This window comes from Tachysurus fulvidraco, chromosome 1 (assembly GCF_022655615.1).
Source record: "Tachysurus fulvidraco isolate hzauxx_2018 chromosome 1, HZAU_PFXX_2.0, whole genome shotgun sequence".
NCBI lineage: Eukaryota > Metazoa > Chordata > Actinopteri > Siluriformes > Bagridae > Tachysurus > Tachysurus fulvidraco.
The window spans coordinates 41244561-41260946 of record NC_062518.1 but is presented as its reverse complement, the minus strand read 5'-3'; the positions used below and the strand labels follow the sequence as shown (position 1 = coordinate 41260946).

Genomic DNA, 16386 nt, shown 5'->3' with positions numbered 1-16386 from the left:
GTTAAAAACATGGGACGTGGTGCTGATGTAAATCAGAATAGTTTTCAATATAATGCATGTGACATTTAATCAATATTTTTTGTAATAATGAATAGAAATGAACTTTGGACAAATTACAAGCAGAACACTTCATTAGCATTAAAATGCCATAGACCTCAACAAATCATATCCAAAGTCAAGAAGCTTTTATTGTCATTTCAACCATATATAGCTGTTGCAGTACACAGTGAAATGAGACAACGTTTCTCCAGGATCTTGGTGCTACATAAAACAAAGACAGGGCTAAGGACTTAGAAAATGAGTTAGTCCTAGACACGTATAGTGCATCTGTGTGACCTGGTGCAAACAGTGCAGGACAAGACAAGACAAAAAAGACAGTGCAAACAAAATGAATATATTACACAAAAGACAATAAACCGAAACTGCACCGACGAGTGTAAATACTGTTCAAACGATATTGTGTAAAGAAAACTGGAATGTCTTGTTACATCTACAGTAATTAAAATCACCCTAGTGGGCTTCACATAGTATTTACCTACAAAACAATCTTTATAATCCCATCTTGTTCTTTTATGGAGAAGAAATATTATTTCAGGTTTTTATAATGAGATTTGTTATTGGTTAAAAAACATGATCGTTATTTTATAACTGGAAATTGATAGACATTTTAATACATGATATGAATGTTATTGCTTTGGTATTTTTTGGTTTTATGTTGCTTTTTGTCAACTGGCCCACAAGCTGTGGACAGAAGAGGCAAGTTGAACTAACAGGTAAACCTGTCTTGTTCCACCAGTCTGCGTATTTGTATAGCTTTGTGCTTTCAGCAAAGGCCATATCCAGAGCAAGAGTATGATTAAAATGGACAAGTTTCCCTTATGTCCCTTAAATATTAAAATACACAGCTTATATAATGGTACATTCTCAACTGGTGCAGTGATTTTGCTCTGTAGTGAGTTTCATAAAAACTTGTATGGCTTGTGGTTAAATTCATAAATGAGGATTTTAAGAAAATAACATTTGGACATAAAAGGAAAAAGTCAGGAATGATACAAGAATGATGACTCAAAAAGTTAATACAAAAACCTCAAAAACAAATTGTCATCACATGTTTTACTGATTTCCCCCGTTTAGTTATCTGCCACATGCTCCTCATATCCTGACAACTACAGAACCAGGGAGTGTGATGCTTAACAACTGCTACCACCCAGACATCTAACACACACACACACACACACACACACACACACACACACACACACACACACACACACACACACACACACACACACACACACACACACACACACACACACACACACACACACACACACACACACACACACACACACAAAATATGAGGAAAGCATTACCTCCTCTCTCTTGCACACTCTTAGATGCCTATGGTAAACTTCTGTAGTCATAAATAGTATGGTCAATTTTGTTAACTTGGCTTCTGGCCACGAATTCAATTCAGTTATATTTAGAAAGTAAGTATAGAAACCTGAATTTTACATTTAAATTTAATGTAAGGAGAAAAAAAAAGAATGACTCTGTCAAAATGATTTTGACATATGTTGGGGTCTTTGTTTTCACTATGGCAGGTTGCAGAAGTAAGTTGAGAGTATGCCACATTATTATATTGAAGCACTTGACGTTAATTAAATATACTGTTTTTTATGCACTGAAATTGAACTGAAACTACACCGATCTATTAGTTCCTCAGGTGCTCTTGGTTGCACTACAAATATATATTATTTTCATTTACATTATTTACTGTCTACAGTCACCCAAATGAGGATAAGTTTCCTTTCTGAGTCTGGTTCCTCTCAAAGTTTCTTCCTCATATCATCTGGGTTTTCTTCTTTTTTTACTTCCCATTTCTGCCTCAAGCTTGCTCATTGGGGATAAATGTTAGGAATAAATATTCATTTAATTTAAACTTTCTAATTTTTATTCTATGTTTATATATTTCTGTAAAGCTTCTTTGAAGCAATGTCCATTGTTAAAAGTGAAATAGGAATGAATTGAATGTCAATGCGCCTGAGATGGGCACAGGCTCCCCTTGACCCGAGCTAGTTCGGATAAGCGGTAGAAAATGAATTAATGAATGAATGAATGTCAATGCATGTGGTGAGAGTTAGTGTGGTTTTGTTTCAAGAGGTTCAAGAGTTAGTGTGGTTTTACTTCTTTAAGAGGTTCTCTACCGTGCCTTAGAGAAAGAGACTTTATTGCTACTAATAGCACTTAAACAGTTTAGGTAGGAGGTAGCTGTACACCTTGTATATATTGACCACAACCCTCACATTTTTTATTTCATGCATTTCCAACCTGACAGTTTGCTGGTCAGTGTGTCTACAAGCTGATGCTGACAGAAATTAAGCTGTAAATAAACCTAATCTGACTACAGGGTGAAGAACCTGTGGATAAAGCTGGAGATAAAATGCTTTTTGTCTCCATGCTGCTAAGGCTCGTTTTTCTTACCATTTCCTCAGTATTTCATTTTGTTTGACGGTGACAGTAACTGACTTCCGTCTTCCAACTTCCTACTTCATCAAATGAGCAGCATAATTTTTAGGTTAGAAAAGGTTTAGATAGATTGTTTTAGTAAATCTGTTAATAGCAACACAATTATTATTTATCAATTTTTCTTTGTCAGAGGGTTTCTCGTACAACTGTCAGACGTTTAGCCTTTTAGAACATTTAGAATTAGACGTCTAGTAAGAGTAGGCTGAAGCAGCTTTTCTGTGTCCGTCCGAGTTAAACAATGCTTCGTAGTGCGGCTGTTCCGTTACTCTGTTTGGTGGTGTGGTTCCATCAAGGTAGGTCCAGTATTATAATTAAAATTATTTTATTTTATTTTATAAACTTTTATTACTCATCAAGTGTTTAATGATTTACCATGTGTTAGTTACAAACCTTGAGTGGATAGGGCGGTTCCTTGAACCTACTGAATAGAACGTGTTACTATAATTTCTTGAAAGAAACACTTTAGCAAAACGTTTTCCATTTTTTTTATTTCCGTTTTCAGTTTTTCATACATATGTATTATATTTTGAGATACTTAGTTCTAACCTACTTTTTAAGATTAGGTTTTATGATGTATTCATTCAGTTATATGGTGTCTATGGATTAGGAAGTGCTGGTATTTTTATTTTTTTAATACATAACCATATATAACCACTTTGACTTAGTCATATATTTATGTAAAATTAGTTTTTGCTTATTTCAGCAGACAGAGGTGAAGCTGTGAGGAGCGTTATTGGTTATATCAACGAGTCAGTTGTGCTGAGGTCAGGAGCTGATCCATCATGGACTCTTAAAACTATTCAGTGGTCGATCTATGAGAACTTAACTTACATTGCAACATTTGACAACGATAGAATTAGAGATAATAGGTGGCCACAATTCATGGGCCGACTTGAGCTCAGTATAATTTCAGGAGATTTAAAAATTAAAAATTTAAAGGCTGGAGACTCTATGGCATACAAAGTGACTCTTGAAGGACAACGCAGTACATTACCACTGTCAGAAAAAGACATTGTCCAGCTGAATGTTCGAGGTGAGAATTTTCTTTTAAATCTACATTCTTAGCAAATTAGCAATTCAATACCATACCAAACCATACCGCACCAAATGTGCAATCGAACTCTGGTACGATTCAACCGAACTAATCAAGGCAGGTGTGAAAGCACCCTAAATCACTTGTGTAACCATTTTTGTTTATTTGAGTTTGTGCTTTGGGTTGTTCCTGTGCTGTAAAGTAAATCTTTTGGTTTTTGTTTTGTTTTTCTTTTCTTACAGAGGCTCACAAGTTTTATGACAAATCTATTGGCAGTATGAGCTATTCCATTTGTCTAACTAAAGTCCTGGTCCAAGCATAAGAGATGCATCCCCATAGCAAATAACAGAAAAAAAAAGTATGTTTGAATCATTATTTTGTGAGAAAGAGTTTCTCACAATGAGATATGGTCAGATGCAATTTTGGGGGTGCATCCTGGTTTTGTAATGTCACAGTTGTGCTCCATTTTCTTCACTTGTTTTTTGTACCCCTCCTCTGATCAATACTTTTCCACAGTGAAATCCTATACATGGCTTGTAATCTTTTTGAATTTTGGCATTGAGGTCAGATAGCCAGAGGTGGGAAGTAACGGAGTAAAAATACTTTGTTACTGTACTTAAGTAAATTTTTCTGCTATCAGTACTTTACTCCACTATTTATTTTTCAGACAACTTTTTACTTTTACTCATTACATTTTTACACAAATATCTGTACTTTTTTACTTCTTACATTTTCAAAACATTTTCATTACATTTTCCTTAATTTTTTTAAGTTGAGCCAGCGTTTTATTTTTTAGAGTGTAGAACTGCCCCTGGGTGACACAATTCACAACGCATTCGCCAGGAATCCTTTTTGACGCCGATTATTACAAACATCTCCCTCATATATGGCCATGTGTGTTCAGGATTGTCCTCATTGTTAGTTATTTTAACATCGGTGACTCTCTCTGAATTAACATTAGCCATTCCTTTTATAGGCGTGCTGCTCATTGTTAGCTCCGCTATCCTTAGTCTATGTCTGATAGCCAGTAAATAATACAGTACACCAGTCACATGGGGAAAAAGCCGCACAATGATAGGATGATAAGCTGGAAACAGCGCTCAATGAGAAGAAATAATACTAAAAGTAACGAGTCCGTTTTGAAAATGTAAGAAGTAAAAAGTACAGATATTTGTGTAAAAATGTAATGAGTAAAAGTAAAAAGTTGTCCGAAAAATAAATAGTGGAGTAAAGTACTGATACCAGAAAAATGTACTTAAGTACAGTAACAAAGTATTTTTACTCCGTTACTTCACACCTCTGCTTGAATGTCTTCATGATGAGCCTCAAAGTACTTGATGGATGATGGATGTGACTGCAAGGGGATTATAGTCATTGAGGCATGACACTGAGAACTTCAGCACTGGGACAATGGTAGTGGTATTAAGGCATGTTAGAAGGACATAAAATGAGCATACAAGACGTTCAGTGCATCTGGAAAAGGAGGCATCACTGTCACAGACAGGTGAAGTTAGGGCTAACATGTCACCTGGTCTTCAGTGACGCACACACCTTTGCATTAAACCATGGCTTCTGATTGGCACATGGTAATGATCTTCGAGACAGTCACCACATCAGTGCTCTTCTTTATTTTGCTGGTCACTGATGCTATGTGTTCCTCCAAGCTGAAGGAATAGCCATTGGTTGCAACCTCTCTGAATACGTGCCAGTCACGGTACTTAAAACAGTCCTGAGGAGCAGAGATGGCTCCTGCTGGCCAGGTTTTCACCTGCTTTAGTCTGTATGCTGGAATTCACCTAATAAAGATGTAGTCTCAGTAACTGAGATGGGGTGGGACTATGCACTGGGGATGTTTGTGTAAAATCCACATTTTGATGAAATTTTTGGGTGAACTGATATGAGATTGTGTATTTGAAATCTTCTGCGATAATAATCAGTCCGTCAGTTTGAACATTTTTTATTTTGCTAACAGACCCATAGAGTCCCACTAGTGTTGGGGGAAAGTAAACTCTGACAAAAAATACAGTGGTGAATTCCTGTGGTAAATAGAATTAGATTTCAAATAGGATGAGCAGTAATTAGAAACAAGAACAGAGTTCTTGTTCCATTCTTTGCAAACACAAAAGCCACCACCATGACCCTTACCTCACAGTGCTGCATTTCTGTTAGCACAAAAAAAGGTAAGCCCATCAAGTTAAATGGCAACATCCGGAACTCTGTCGCTGAGCCACCTCTCCTTGAAAATAAAGACACAGCAGTCTCTAAACCCCCCTCCCCTCTCCCTGCTACCAGCATTAAGTGACACAGAGGACTGGAGGCCTGGTCTCTGCAGTAGTCAGATGTCATTTATCATTGTATTGTTTCCTCTGATTGTTTCTTCCTTTACATCTAAGGGAGTTTTTTCCTTGCCACAGTCACCTTAGTCACCTCAGGCTTGCAAATTGGGGAACATTTAAATATGTCTAATATTAATATTGAATCTTTGTATAATATTTCAATTAATCTTTGTCAAGAGTTCTATTCAAATACATTTGAATGGAATTATGTTGTATTTCCACATTGTTGGTAACAACTTCCCTAACCAGACAAACTTTTAGATGTCACAAAAAGATACCTAGAAATTCAATAAAATTATTTTCCTCCTGGATTATGTTGAAAGACTTATTTCCATCATTTTTAAACTACCCTGTGCTCACTGGCTAATAGTCATTAAATATTATCAAATGTTAAATTGATTTTTTGTTATTTGATCATAATTGCAGAACCTTTCCCTGGGCCCAACATAACTCTGTTGTACAGTTTACTGAACGAAGGAAAATGTGTAATCAAACTTAGATGCTCCCACAATAGCAGTAACATTTCTCTCACGTGGAAACCTGAAGATGTCTTTAATGAGAGCTTCTTGAGTCACCCTCCTAATGTCACCAAGGAGTCAGAGTTGTGGACAGACTTCAGTAACAGAGATGTAAACTTCTTCTGCATTGCTACTGATCACAATCGAGCAAAGTCGAGCAAGCTGAGTGTGAAATGTCCTGGTATGTTTTCCAAATTCATTCATTCATTATTCATCAAGACTATTCCGGATAAAGATCATTAACACTATTATTAATATTTACACTAAAGGAACCCTTACCCCTTGAGTCCTCTCTGACTATGTGTATATATACTGTATGTATGTAAATATACATGTGTATATTGAAATTTATATTTGGAAAATGGCAATATATATATATATATATATATATATATATATATATATATATATATATATATATATATACATACATACACACATATATATAAAGTGACTACACCCCTCACATTTTTTTTATATTTTATTATACCTTTTCATGTGACAACACTGAAGAAATGACACTTTGCTACAATGTAAAGTAGTGAGTGTACAATTTGTACAAAAGTGTAAATTTGCTGTCTCCTCGAAATAATTCAACACATATCCATTAAGGTCTAAACAGCTGGCCACAAAAGTGAGTACACCCCTAAGTGAAAATGTCCAAATTGGGCCAAAAGTGATATTTTGTGTGGCCCACAGATGATCAATAGGGTTTAGGTCTGGAGACATGCTTGGCCATTCCATCACCTTTACTCTCAGCTTCTTTAGCAAAACAGTGGTCGTCTTGGAGGTGTGTTTGGGGTCGTTATCATGCTAGAAAACTGCCCTGCGGTCCAGTCTCTGAAGGGAGGGGATCATGCTCTGCTTCAGTATGTCACAGTACATGTTGGCATTCATGGTTCCCTCAATGAACTGTAGCTCCCCAGTGCCGGCAGCACTCATGCAGCCCCAGACCATGACACTCCCACCACCATGCTTGACTGTAGGCAAGACACACTTGTCTTTGTTCTCCTCACCTGGTTGCCGAAACACATGCTTAACACCATCTGAACCAAATAAGTTTATCTTGGTCTCATCAGACCCTAGGACATGGTTCTAGTAGTCCATGTCCTTGGTCTGCTTGTCTTTAGCAAACAGTTTGTGGGTTTACTTGAGCATTATCTTTAGAAGAGGCTTCCTTCTGGGACGACCGCCATGCAGACCAATTTGATGCAATGTGTGGCGTATGGTCTGAGCACTGACAGACTGACCCCCCCACACCCCTTTAACCTCTGCAGCAATGCTGGCAGCATTCATAAGTCTATTTCCCAAACACAAACTCTGGATATGATGCTGACCACGTGCGCTTAACTTCTTTTGTGGACCACGGCGAGAAGCTGTCCTGTTAAACTGCTGTACGGTTTTGGCCACTGTGCTGCAGCTTAGTTTTAGGGTCTTGGTAATCTTCTTATAGCCTACTCCATCTTTATGTAGATCAACAATACTTTTTTCAGATCCTCAGAGAGTTCTTTGCAATGAGGTGCCATGTTGACCTTCCAGTGACCAGTATGAGAGAGTGAAAGTGATAACACCAAATTTAACATACCTCATCCACACCTAAGACCTAGTAACACTAATGAGTCATATGAAACCAGGGAGAGAAAATGGTTAATTGGGCCCAGTTTGGACATTTTTACTTAGGGGTATTTTACCCTGTATTTTACACTGTTGTACAAGCTTTACACTTACTACTGTGCATTGTAGTGCAGGGTAATTTCTTTATAAAAAAGATTTATAATTTAAATGATATTTAAATTTGTTTAATGATCTGAAACATTAAAGTCTGTCAAACATGCAAAAAAAAAAAAATCAGGAAAGGGCTTCTATAATATTCTGAATATGACTGACTTAAGACACTGTGTGTTAATGTTTTTTTCACTTGTCATGTCCTTCTTTTCTAGAGACAGATCCAGGTCCACCCAATATCTGCACATGGTTGATTTCGGTCATTTTATTTTTATTAGCTATAATATCATTGATGTTATGGATATTTAAAGGTGAGTGACGTGCAGATCCATATTTTAAAATATAACTGTTATATTACATATTGTGATTTCTGTTTATATTAAAATTTATGATTTTTTAAAATTCCCCTTTTTCTTCTTTTAAAGATGACATCAGGCAGTGCATTCAAACCTCTTAGAATTTGAAATCCAGCAGCCATAATCAGCATTTCTTCGGTTTGATTAAATTAAAGAATACAGATGTTATTGTTAAGGTATAAGTTTCATGTTATTGTTAATGTTATAAGTTGTGAATATAATATTACGCATGTTTTTTTACTTTGACCAATAAAATAAGGACAAGTATGCCAATATCAGTGAGTGCTCTACATTCTGAGTGAGTGCTATACATACTGTATATTATTTATGATCTAAGATAAGTGACATCAAAAATACATTTGTTTTGTAAAAGTGTTCAAAAATAACACAAAAAATAAAATATATCAAATACCTGTTTAAATCTCCAGTAGATAATAGTCAATTAAATATAAACGCACATTTATGTAAATACACATTTATTAATTACAATTTTTATTTGTCTTTGTATTAAAATGTTTATACAGTGATATACAATGTACAGTTCAATCTGTAATACTTGTAAGGATAAGCAATGTAGCCTTTGTTGTTTACTAGCCAATATTTTTATCTTCAAAAACAAAGGCTAAGTGGATAAACAAATTGGTAATTAAGATAAGCAATGAACTTTATCTGCTGGATTAGCTTGGAGTAAGCAAAGCCCTACCATCTCCTTAGTAAAGACTGTTTGATACTTATTAGCATCAAACAGTCTTTCCTAAGGAGATGGTAGCTTCCAGTACATTTCCTGTCTTAAACTATCATAACAGTATTATATGCTTAATCAATCAGTATTACATGCTTAATCCTTTTATGATGAACTGCATACCCACTTATTGACTAAATGCATGAAATCAGGGCCTTAGACCTGAGAGGTACTTTTAATTTTTTTTTTCATTAGATATGGTCAACAGGCTGAAAACTAGTGAAGTACCTGGTCATGATGGAAGTTATAAGTTATCAGATTGCTCAATTAAATACATGGATTTGCATTATATTTAATATGATTTTAGGTGAAAATGAGTGTATTCAACTGCATGACTATATAGTGCTGTAGTAGATCCATGTAAATGATAATGACCATTAATATCCTGGCCTCAGACACATTTAGGATTGCACCTGAAATGACCCTTAAACATGACATCAGGGTGACATATGAGAAAATATTTGAACAAAAGAAAGAACAGTACATACACAATAAATGATAGTAATTTTTCTTTTTCAGCAAACTTGCTGGTATGGTGAGGATGAGGTAGTGCTGACCTTTGCATGTTGAGGAAATGTCACCTTAGCATAAATAGTCTGTGTAGACAGAAATGGGGACAAAAAGAACCACAGTGTTTAGAAGAATACTCTTAAGACAGAATGTCATTTGTGCTCAAGACAAAAAAAAAAAAAAAAACGTACTTAAAGCCTGCCAGAAAATAAGTTGTACAAAATAAGTTGTCAAAACCCTTAATCCTGAAATAGTTTAGCAAACCATTTAAATCATTTAGGAAGCAATTCAAAAGTATAGTGAAGGTTTCAGAGACTATCTAGGTAGTTTTAGAGATATTACATTATCTGTTTCAGTTAAGCCAGATGTAATACACAAGCTTCAGAGGGGTAGACATTTGAAGAACTACAAAGAGCATTAGATGCACTGGTGCACTGTTATTTCCGGTTATAAAGACAAATTCTACCTAAGGTGAGCACAAGGTAACTGTTGATCAGGCAGTAAACACTAAAAGATTGAGAAAAGATGTAACGCGCATCGAGGGGGTGGCCACATTTTGTGAAGACAAAATCATTTCAAAGATAAATCTTACAAGATATGAGATATTTGTGTGAGATAACAGACAGGCTCCATGCTAGATAGCACATAGCAGCAAACTGAATAAGAGACCTCAGAGCTTACAAATAATCAGGAAGGTTCATAATCACAAGGTTTCAGAGAAAGCTGGTACACAGGGATCATATGACCATATGGAACATCCAAAGCTACCAAATTGTATTTTTTTGGTTTGTGATTCTTAAAAAGAGTAACCAAGCAACCTTCAATGAATAAGTGAAAGTGACGTGACATACGGCTAAGTATGTGACGTGACATACGGCTATTCGTTCTCTGCATTTAACCCATTCAAAGTGCACACACACTACAGTGAACACACACACACCGTGAACACACACCCCGAGCAGTGGGCAGCCATTTTATGCTGTGGCACAGTTGAGCAGTTGCACGGTTTGGAGCCTTTCTCAAGGGCACCTCAGTCATGGCCGGCCCGAGACTCGAACCCACAACCTTAGGGTTAGGAGTCAGACTCTCTAGGAACTCATATGTTGTTTATTATATATATATATATATATATATATATATATATATATATATATATATATATATATATATATATAAATGTATTTATATATATATAATGTATGCTGTGAATGTATGATTTCTACTTAACAGCACCTACCATATCAGGTGTCTTTCTCAGGTCATCCACTGTTTCATACACTGTCGTTCCGTTATTAACACTGTCTGAGCGTTTCTGTAATGCAAAACAAACAAATTACATAGACTATATATAAAGCCAGTATGCATTAACTGTATTTCCTGCCAAAATTTCTTTATAGTTCTGAAAATAAATAACATAAGACAAAAAAAATCAAAAGTAAAATACATACATCTTTCTGAGCAGTGGCTCCAGGACCAACACATGCATACACTGTTGGTCCACTTTCATCAACACTGTGAGCTGTCAGTAATATAAAAAAAAATCAATTATATTAATAGCTAAAAATAGTAACTAAAAACTCCACTATGATGTCGTGGAAGACCATGGTAGCAGTAGCTACCACTACTAGCATTATTTTTGAAACATCATTTTTGAAACTTCATCATTGCATCGATATTACATCAGCTAGGTAGTGTTCAAAGGGTGCTGATATTAAACATAACAGTCCTGGTACATTGCACTTTGTATCATTCCTCCTGTCTATGTTTTCTACATAAAAGTCCAATTCCAGCAATATGAACAAAAGTCTGTCAGTTGTACTGAAAGCCTTTGGCCATATTGTGTCTGAAATATCAGTTACTGTATATAATTTATTTATTACAGAAGTATTCATGCTGTTGTAGTAAATATCATTATGACTGTGATTCTGTGTTATAGGCAACAGAGGCTGCACATAATCAAGTCATAGAAATATTCACTACACCAGTTATCTTTCCCATGTAACATTGCTTAAATATACAGTCAACAAACACTTAGGTACAAACATTGGTAGGCCCCCCCTTTGCTCTTATAATGGCCATGTTTGCATCAGACAACTCCTGCAGATTTTTCAGGTGCACTTTCTGTCCCTGGGTTCATTAGAAGGCAGTAAATTGTGGCCATGAATGGATGCAACTAACTTTTCCGGATAATATACTATCACTTTAGTATATAGAGTCGTAAAGTATGTGTTAGTTTGTATTAATAAAAAATTAACACACCTTTGTGAGATCTCCACCAGAAGGTCGTTGCTAGAATAACAGCAATAAGCAAAAGAAAAGCAGCTCCTGCTGGTATTAAAATCGACTCAAGAGGATTGTCTGCAAACACAAAATACATAATAAATAAATAAATAAATAAATAAATAAATAAATAAATAAATAAATGGAGATATTTCTGCAAATACAAAAAAAATTCTCTCAAACGGAGAAGTTGGAATTTACGGGGTTTTAACCTGACTAGTGAAGAATTTGTTTAAGAGTTCTCAAACAAAAACTGGGACCCTTGAGCTGTGAAGCAGCAATGCTCCCAAATACGAAAGAAGCTAATCAATGCTAAGCTACACCCATTATTTTATTTTATTTTTTTTATTTTTAATCGGTCAGTTATTCTGATGTACATAAACATACCGATACAGTCTCGAGTATACAATAAAGAACAATTAAAAGTGGACGATCAGGTAGAAAAGACAGCACATTCAGGCAAATAACAAAATGTACACTGTAACACAGAGGACCAATAGAGGTTGTTAATGTGGCACCAGAGAGGTGTCCATATCTGCCAAAAATCGTTAGACTTTTGATGTATATCATAAGTGAGTTTCTCAAGTGGAAGTAATATAGACATTTGTAATATAGTAATATAGACAACCACATTTTAACAGAAGGTACCTGAGAAGAAGACCACAGTAAACCAAATAAACCAAATTTAAAAACAGTTGCTTGATGTTGAAGTCAAACACAGTCTCAATTCCACTATACAGCAGATACAATTCCAAAGAGAAACAAAATTTCAACTTAAAGAACCTTTGTAAAAATGATGTACTTTAGTCCAAAAAGAAAAGATTTTGTCACAATACCAGAAGCAGTGAAGTAATGTTCCTTTGTGTTCTTGCAATTAAAACAGAGATCAGAGGAGTTTTTGTAAATCTTACTTAAACGTGAAGGTGTAAGGTAAACTCTGTTAAAAAAATCTGTAGTTGAGTTTGTGAATCCCCAAAGAAGTACATTTAGGTAACAAATTGTTACATATGGCGGACCGATCCATATTGGTAATTCCGTGGTATTTTTCCCACACTTTTTTCAAGCTCTCTAAGGAGGAAGTACACGAATTAACCAGATGAAAGTTCGGTAAGGTGACTCCTGCCTTATCCTTTGGTTTCATTAATTTGTTGAAACTAATTTGGGGCATTTTATGGTTCGAAATGAATTTAGAAAAGTGATTATTGATGTCTTTAAAGAAAATATTTGGTAAATGACAAGGTATTTTGAAAGGATTGAAATAAATATAGAAACTTAGGTAGAATATTCATTCTAATCATGTTAATCCTGCCCAGAAAATAAATAGGGAGTGTCCGCCAGGTGTTAAGGTTGTTTTAATGGAGTCAAGAAGAGGAGCATGCTTTGTTTTAATAATATAATATAATATAAGTTTTAAAATATTATAACTGAGATAGAAGTGAGTGACTAGCCTGACACATTATAATGTCACATTGACATACTTCACCCCAAACACATGATACTTGCTGATTTGTATATTTATTGTACCTGGGATACTGGGATTTTCAATACAGCTCAGTGTCTCTGAAGCAGAACTGGAGCTGACGCTGTTATTTGCAGTACAGTTCAGTGTAACAGCTCCTCCTGCAGGTGAGAGAGTGAAGTGCAGTTGAGCTCCACTAGCAGTCTTATAGCCGCTCCACAGGTAGGAAACATTCTCAGATCCGAGCGCTGCACATTTCACATCGACATCACAGCTGTTTGTGGACATTTTCCATGTCTGATTCTTCTCAATCTGCACAGATATTATGGGGTCTGGACAAAAAAGAAACACCAATAAACAAAATATCAGCTAACAGGCAGCATTACCAGAGTGTTCAGTAACATACAGTATTTGACTGGGTTTAATGTTATACTGTATTGTTACAGAAATAACTTTTCAACAAGACTGTATTTCTAAAACACTGCTCACAATGTTTTCACAAATGCTCAGTTAGACAAAAAAGATTTTATTTTAAGTGATATAGAGTTAATTCATTATGGTTATGTTTTCTCTCTTTTTTCTTTCTATTATTTTCTATTCTTAGTAATTCAACTCACTTTGAATATAAACAGTAAATTTCTCTGTTGGATACTGTTTTTCAGTTCCATCTACAACCACTGTGAATGTCCCAGCATCTTGGGGTTGAAGATCTTGTACAGTTACTCCAACTTTATCACTATCTTCTTTTAACCGTCCAGTGAACTGGGATTCCCGGCGTGAGTAAGCTTCCTTTTGAGAGTATGTAGAAATCAGATTCTCATTGAAGAGCCACTTTACACTTGACACTGAGTCTTTAGGATGTTTCACCGTTAGATCCAGTGAGCTTCCAGGAGCTCTGTACACCACTGTGTTTGTATCAGCTAAAACAACACACACACCTGCAGCAGGGGAAAGTATAACATATCAGGATTCATGTAAAAATGTTTGTCTATTGTTGTCATGTAAAATCCCTTATTTAATCCCTCATGAAAAAAATTGATTTTCGTGCCTATGACCCAGAGAATAAAACCACAAGTACATCAAAACTAAGATCTTTATAATTTTCTATTCTTATTATTTTCAGAACCATAAAGCTGGTACAAAGCATTTCACACATAGCCCATTTTCTTTATTTTACAGATAAGCTCAGCTAGAAAATTGATAAAAGCAGACATTTACATGAGCAATACGTTAAAATGCAGTTAGTGGAGTGACAAATATCAGTCTATTTCTCATAATGATATAGGATAGTTTGAACCTAAAATGTTTCAAGATGTTTGAAATTTGCTTTTTAAACCTTTTAACATTATTATTAATGCATATATTAGTACACATCACTTTAATTCAGTGTGCACCTTTTAACAAAAATGTAGATTAACCTAATTATCACAGTTGTTAATCTTTAGCACTTCAGAACATTTTCTAAAAGCCATTTCAGCAAATTATCTTCCTAATTCATAACGTTCTACGTGAGTGTTTTTTACTCACGTAGAACGTTATGAATTAGGAAGATAATTTGCTGAAAATCATTCAAACCAATTTGCCTTGTGTCTTATATTTATATCCATACATACCCTGAAGAATCCCAAAGATCAGTACTCCGGAGAACCACATTGCTCTGTTAGTATACAAATGTTTCATCTTGCTGCAGCTCGCCTCAGACTATTGACTCAACACTAATCGCCCAAGTCCAAAACACCAAAAACACTTCCTCACTCACTGGGGGTTTAAGCACTCTTGTAAATGCTTGCTGTGGGTGGCAGTAAAGACAAAAAAGCACCTACAGTCTTTTATATAACGCTCTTTTCACACGCAGTATACTGTCTAAAAATGGTTAGCGGCTTTCTCACTTCTCAACTGTGTCACGGACACTCACTGTGGTTCTGCTAAAACACGCACAGCTTAACAAAGTGGATAAAGCCGAAGTGCACTGACATAAAAGAACATGTTTGTTGTGTTATACATTTCTTTTACAAATCCTGTTTTATGTACATGTCATCACTTTTAATACCTGGACCCTGATTGGTGCATTCTAATAAGTTGTGTAAAATTCCAGGCATCTTTTACAAGACGTCTACATCCTACTTTACTTCCTGTCTGAATGCCAGTAACTTACATCAGCTCCAGATAATAAGCGAGCAGATGAGGAGAAATGTGGTCAAATTTATACACAAGGAAGTGCCACTGTTTCGTGTTGGCTGAAATGATCCTGATCTGAAAGCAGTCCTGCTGTTTTCTCTGATAATGCTGGTGAAGGGGAAGTTAAGCTCTTGAAACTGACCCGAAGTCAGTACAATGTCTCACTTCCTGTTTAGAGCTGCAGGGGTCTTTGTGCAGAGAGTGAATGCTGCACTGGTGACCACAAGGCTTCACACACTTCAAAAACAATAGCAGATATAAATGCACAAAGGGCATTTATGTTCTTACTGCATGTTTTAGTTTTAGTTTTATTCCATTTGACTACTTTGTAAGTTGTAAGTATTGATGTCATGACATGTACAATGTAACTCTTAGTAATTATTCTTGGGAAATGTTTTGTCATACATAAAACACACACACACACACACACACACACACACACACACACACACACACACACACACACACACACACACACACACACACACACACACACACAGTTAAATGGAATAGAGAAGGCCGTTTATATGAGGTTTCTTATTCATGGATTTTCTCCAATTTTTTATTTTTTTTACCAAGATAAATGCAAAAAAAAGTTCTTCTTTCAGCTGCTCCCTGTTCATGGTCGCTGCAGCAGATCATCTGGTCTGAATATTTGTTCCCTTCCGAAGGTTTTTCACTGGATTCTCTACCTGGTGCAACACTCAAATTTTATCAGGG

General features: G+C 35.7%; 3 protein-coding genes across 4 annotated transcripts in view; 2 read left to right on the top strand and 1 right to left on the bottom strand.

The window, feature by feature from the left end:
• Nucleotides 1-16386, top strand: part of LOC113645368 (titin-like) — a 1056738-nt gene that overhangs the window by 95677 nt on the left and 944675 nt on the right. The window lies entirely within an intron of this gene.
• LOC113642128 lies at nt 2233-8770 on the top strand. 2 transcript variants are annotated; one of them, XR_007143974.1, is made up of 6 exons: nt 2233-2822; nt 3233-3562; nt 3805-3920; nt 6325-6597; nt 8357-8452; nt 8567-8770. XR_007143974.1 is itself a non-coding variant. In XM_027145480.2 (5 exons), exons 1-5 carry the CDS (start codon nt 2768-2770, stop codon nt 8596-8598), a joined length of 786 nt encoding a protein of 261 aa, XP_027001281.1. In that variant the 5' UTR covers nt 2309-2767; the 3' UTR covers nt 8599-8770. The 2 variants fall into 2 exon arrangements, 1 of the variants encoding a protein (XP_027001281.1); XM_027145480.2 differs by lacking the exon at nt 3805-3920 and having other exon boundaries at nt 2309-2822.
• LOC113642127 lies at nt 8973-15613 on the bottom strand. Its single transcript, XM_027145479.2, has 7 exons — nt 15102-15613; nt 14106-14426; nt 13554-13820; nt 12009-12107; nt 11198-11268; nt 10987-11061; nt 8973-9835 (listed from the first exon to the last, which is right to left on the bottom strand). Exons 1-7 carry the CDS (start codon nt 15166-15168, stop codon nt 9755-9757), a joined length of 981 nt encoding a protein of 326 aa, XP_027001280.1. The 5' UTR covers nt 15169-15613; the 3' UTR covers nt 8973-9754.

Coding starts and splice junctions, on each gene's coding strand:
- LOC113642128 (XM_027145480.2), top strand. CDS start 2,768: ATGCTTCGTAGTGCGGCTGTTCCGTTACTCTGTTTGGTGGTGTGGTTC. Junction 2,823..3,232: donor GGTGGTGTGGTTCCATCAAG/GTAGGTCCAGTA, acceptor TGCTTATTTCAG/CAGACAGAGGTGAAGCTGTG. Junction 8,453..8,566: donor GATGTTATGGATATTTAAAG/GTGAGTGACGTG, acceptor CTTCTTTTAAAG/ATGACATCAGGCAGTGCATT.
- LOC113642127 (XM_027145479.2), bottom strand. CDS start 15,168: ATGAAACATTTGTATACTAACAGAGCAATGTGGTTCTCCGGAGTACTG. Junction 13,821..14,105: donor ATTTACTGTTTATATTCAAA/GTGAGTTGAATT, acceptor TTTTTTGTCCAG/ACCCCATAATATCTGTGCAG. Junction 9,836..10,986: donor TGAGAAAGACACCTGATATG/GTAGGTGCTGTT, acceptor CTGTCTACACAG/ACTATTTATGCTAAGGTGAC.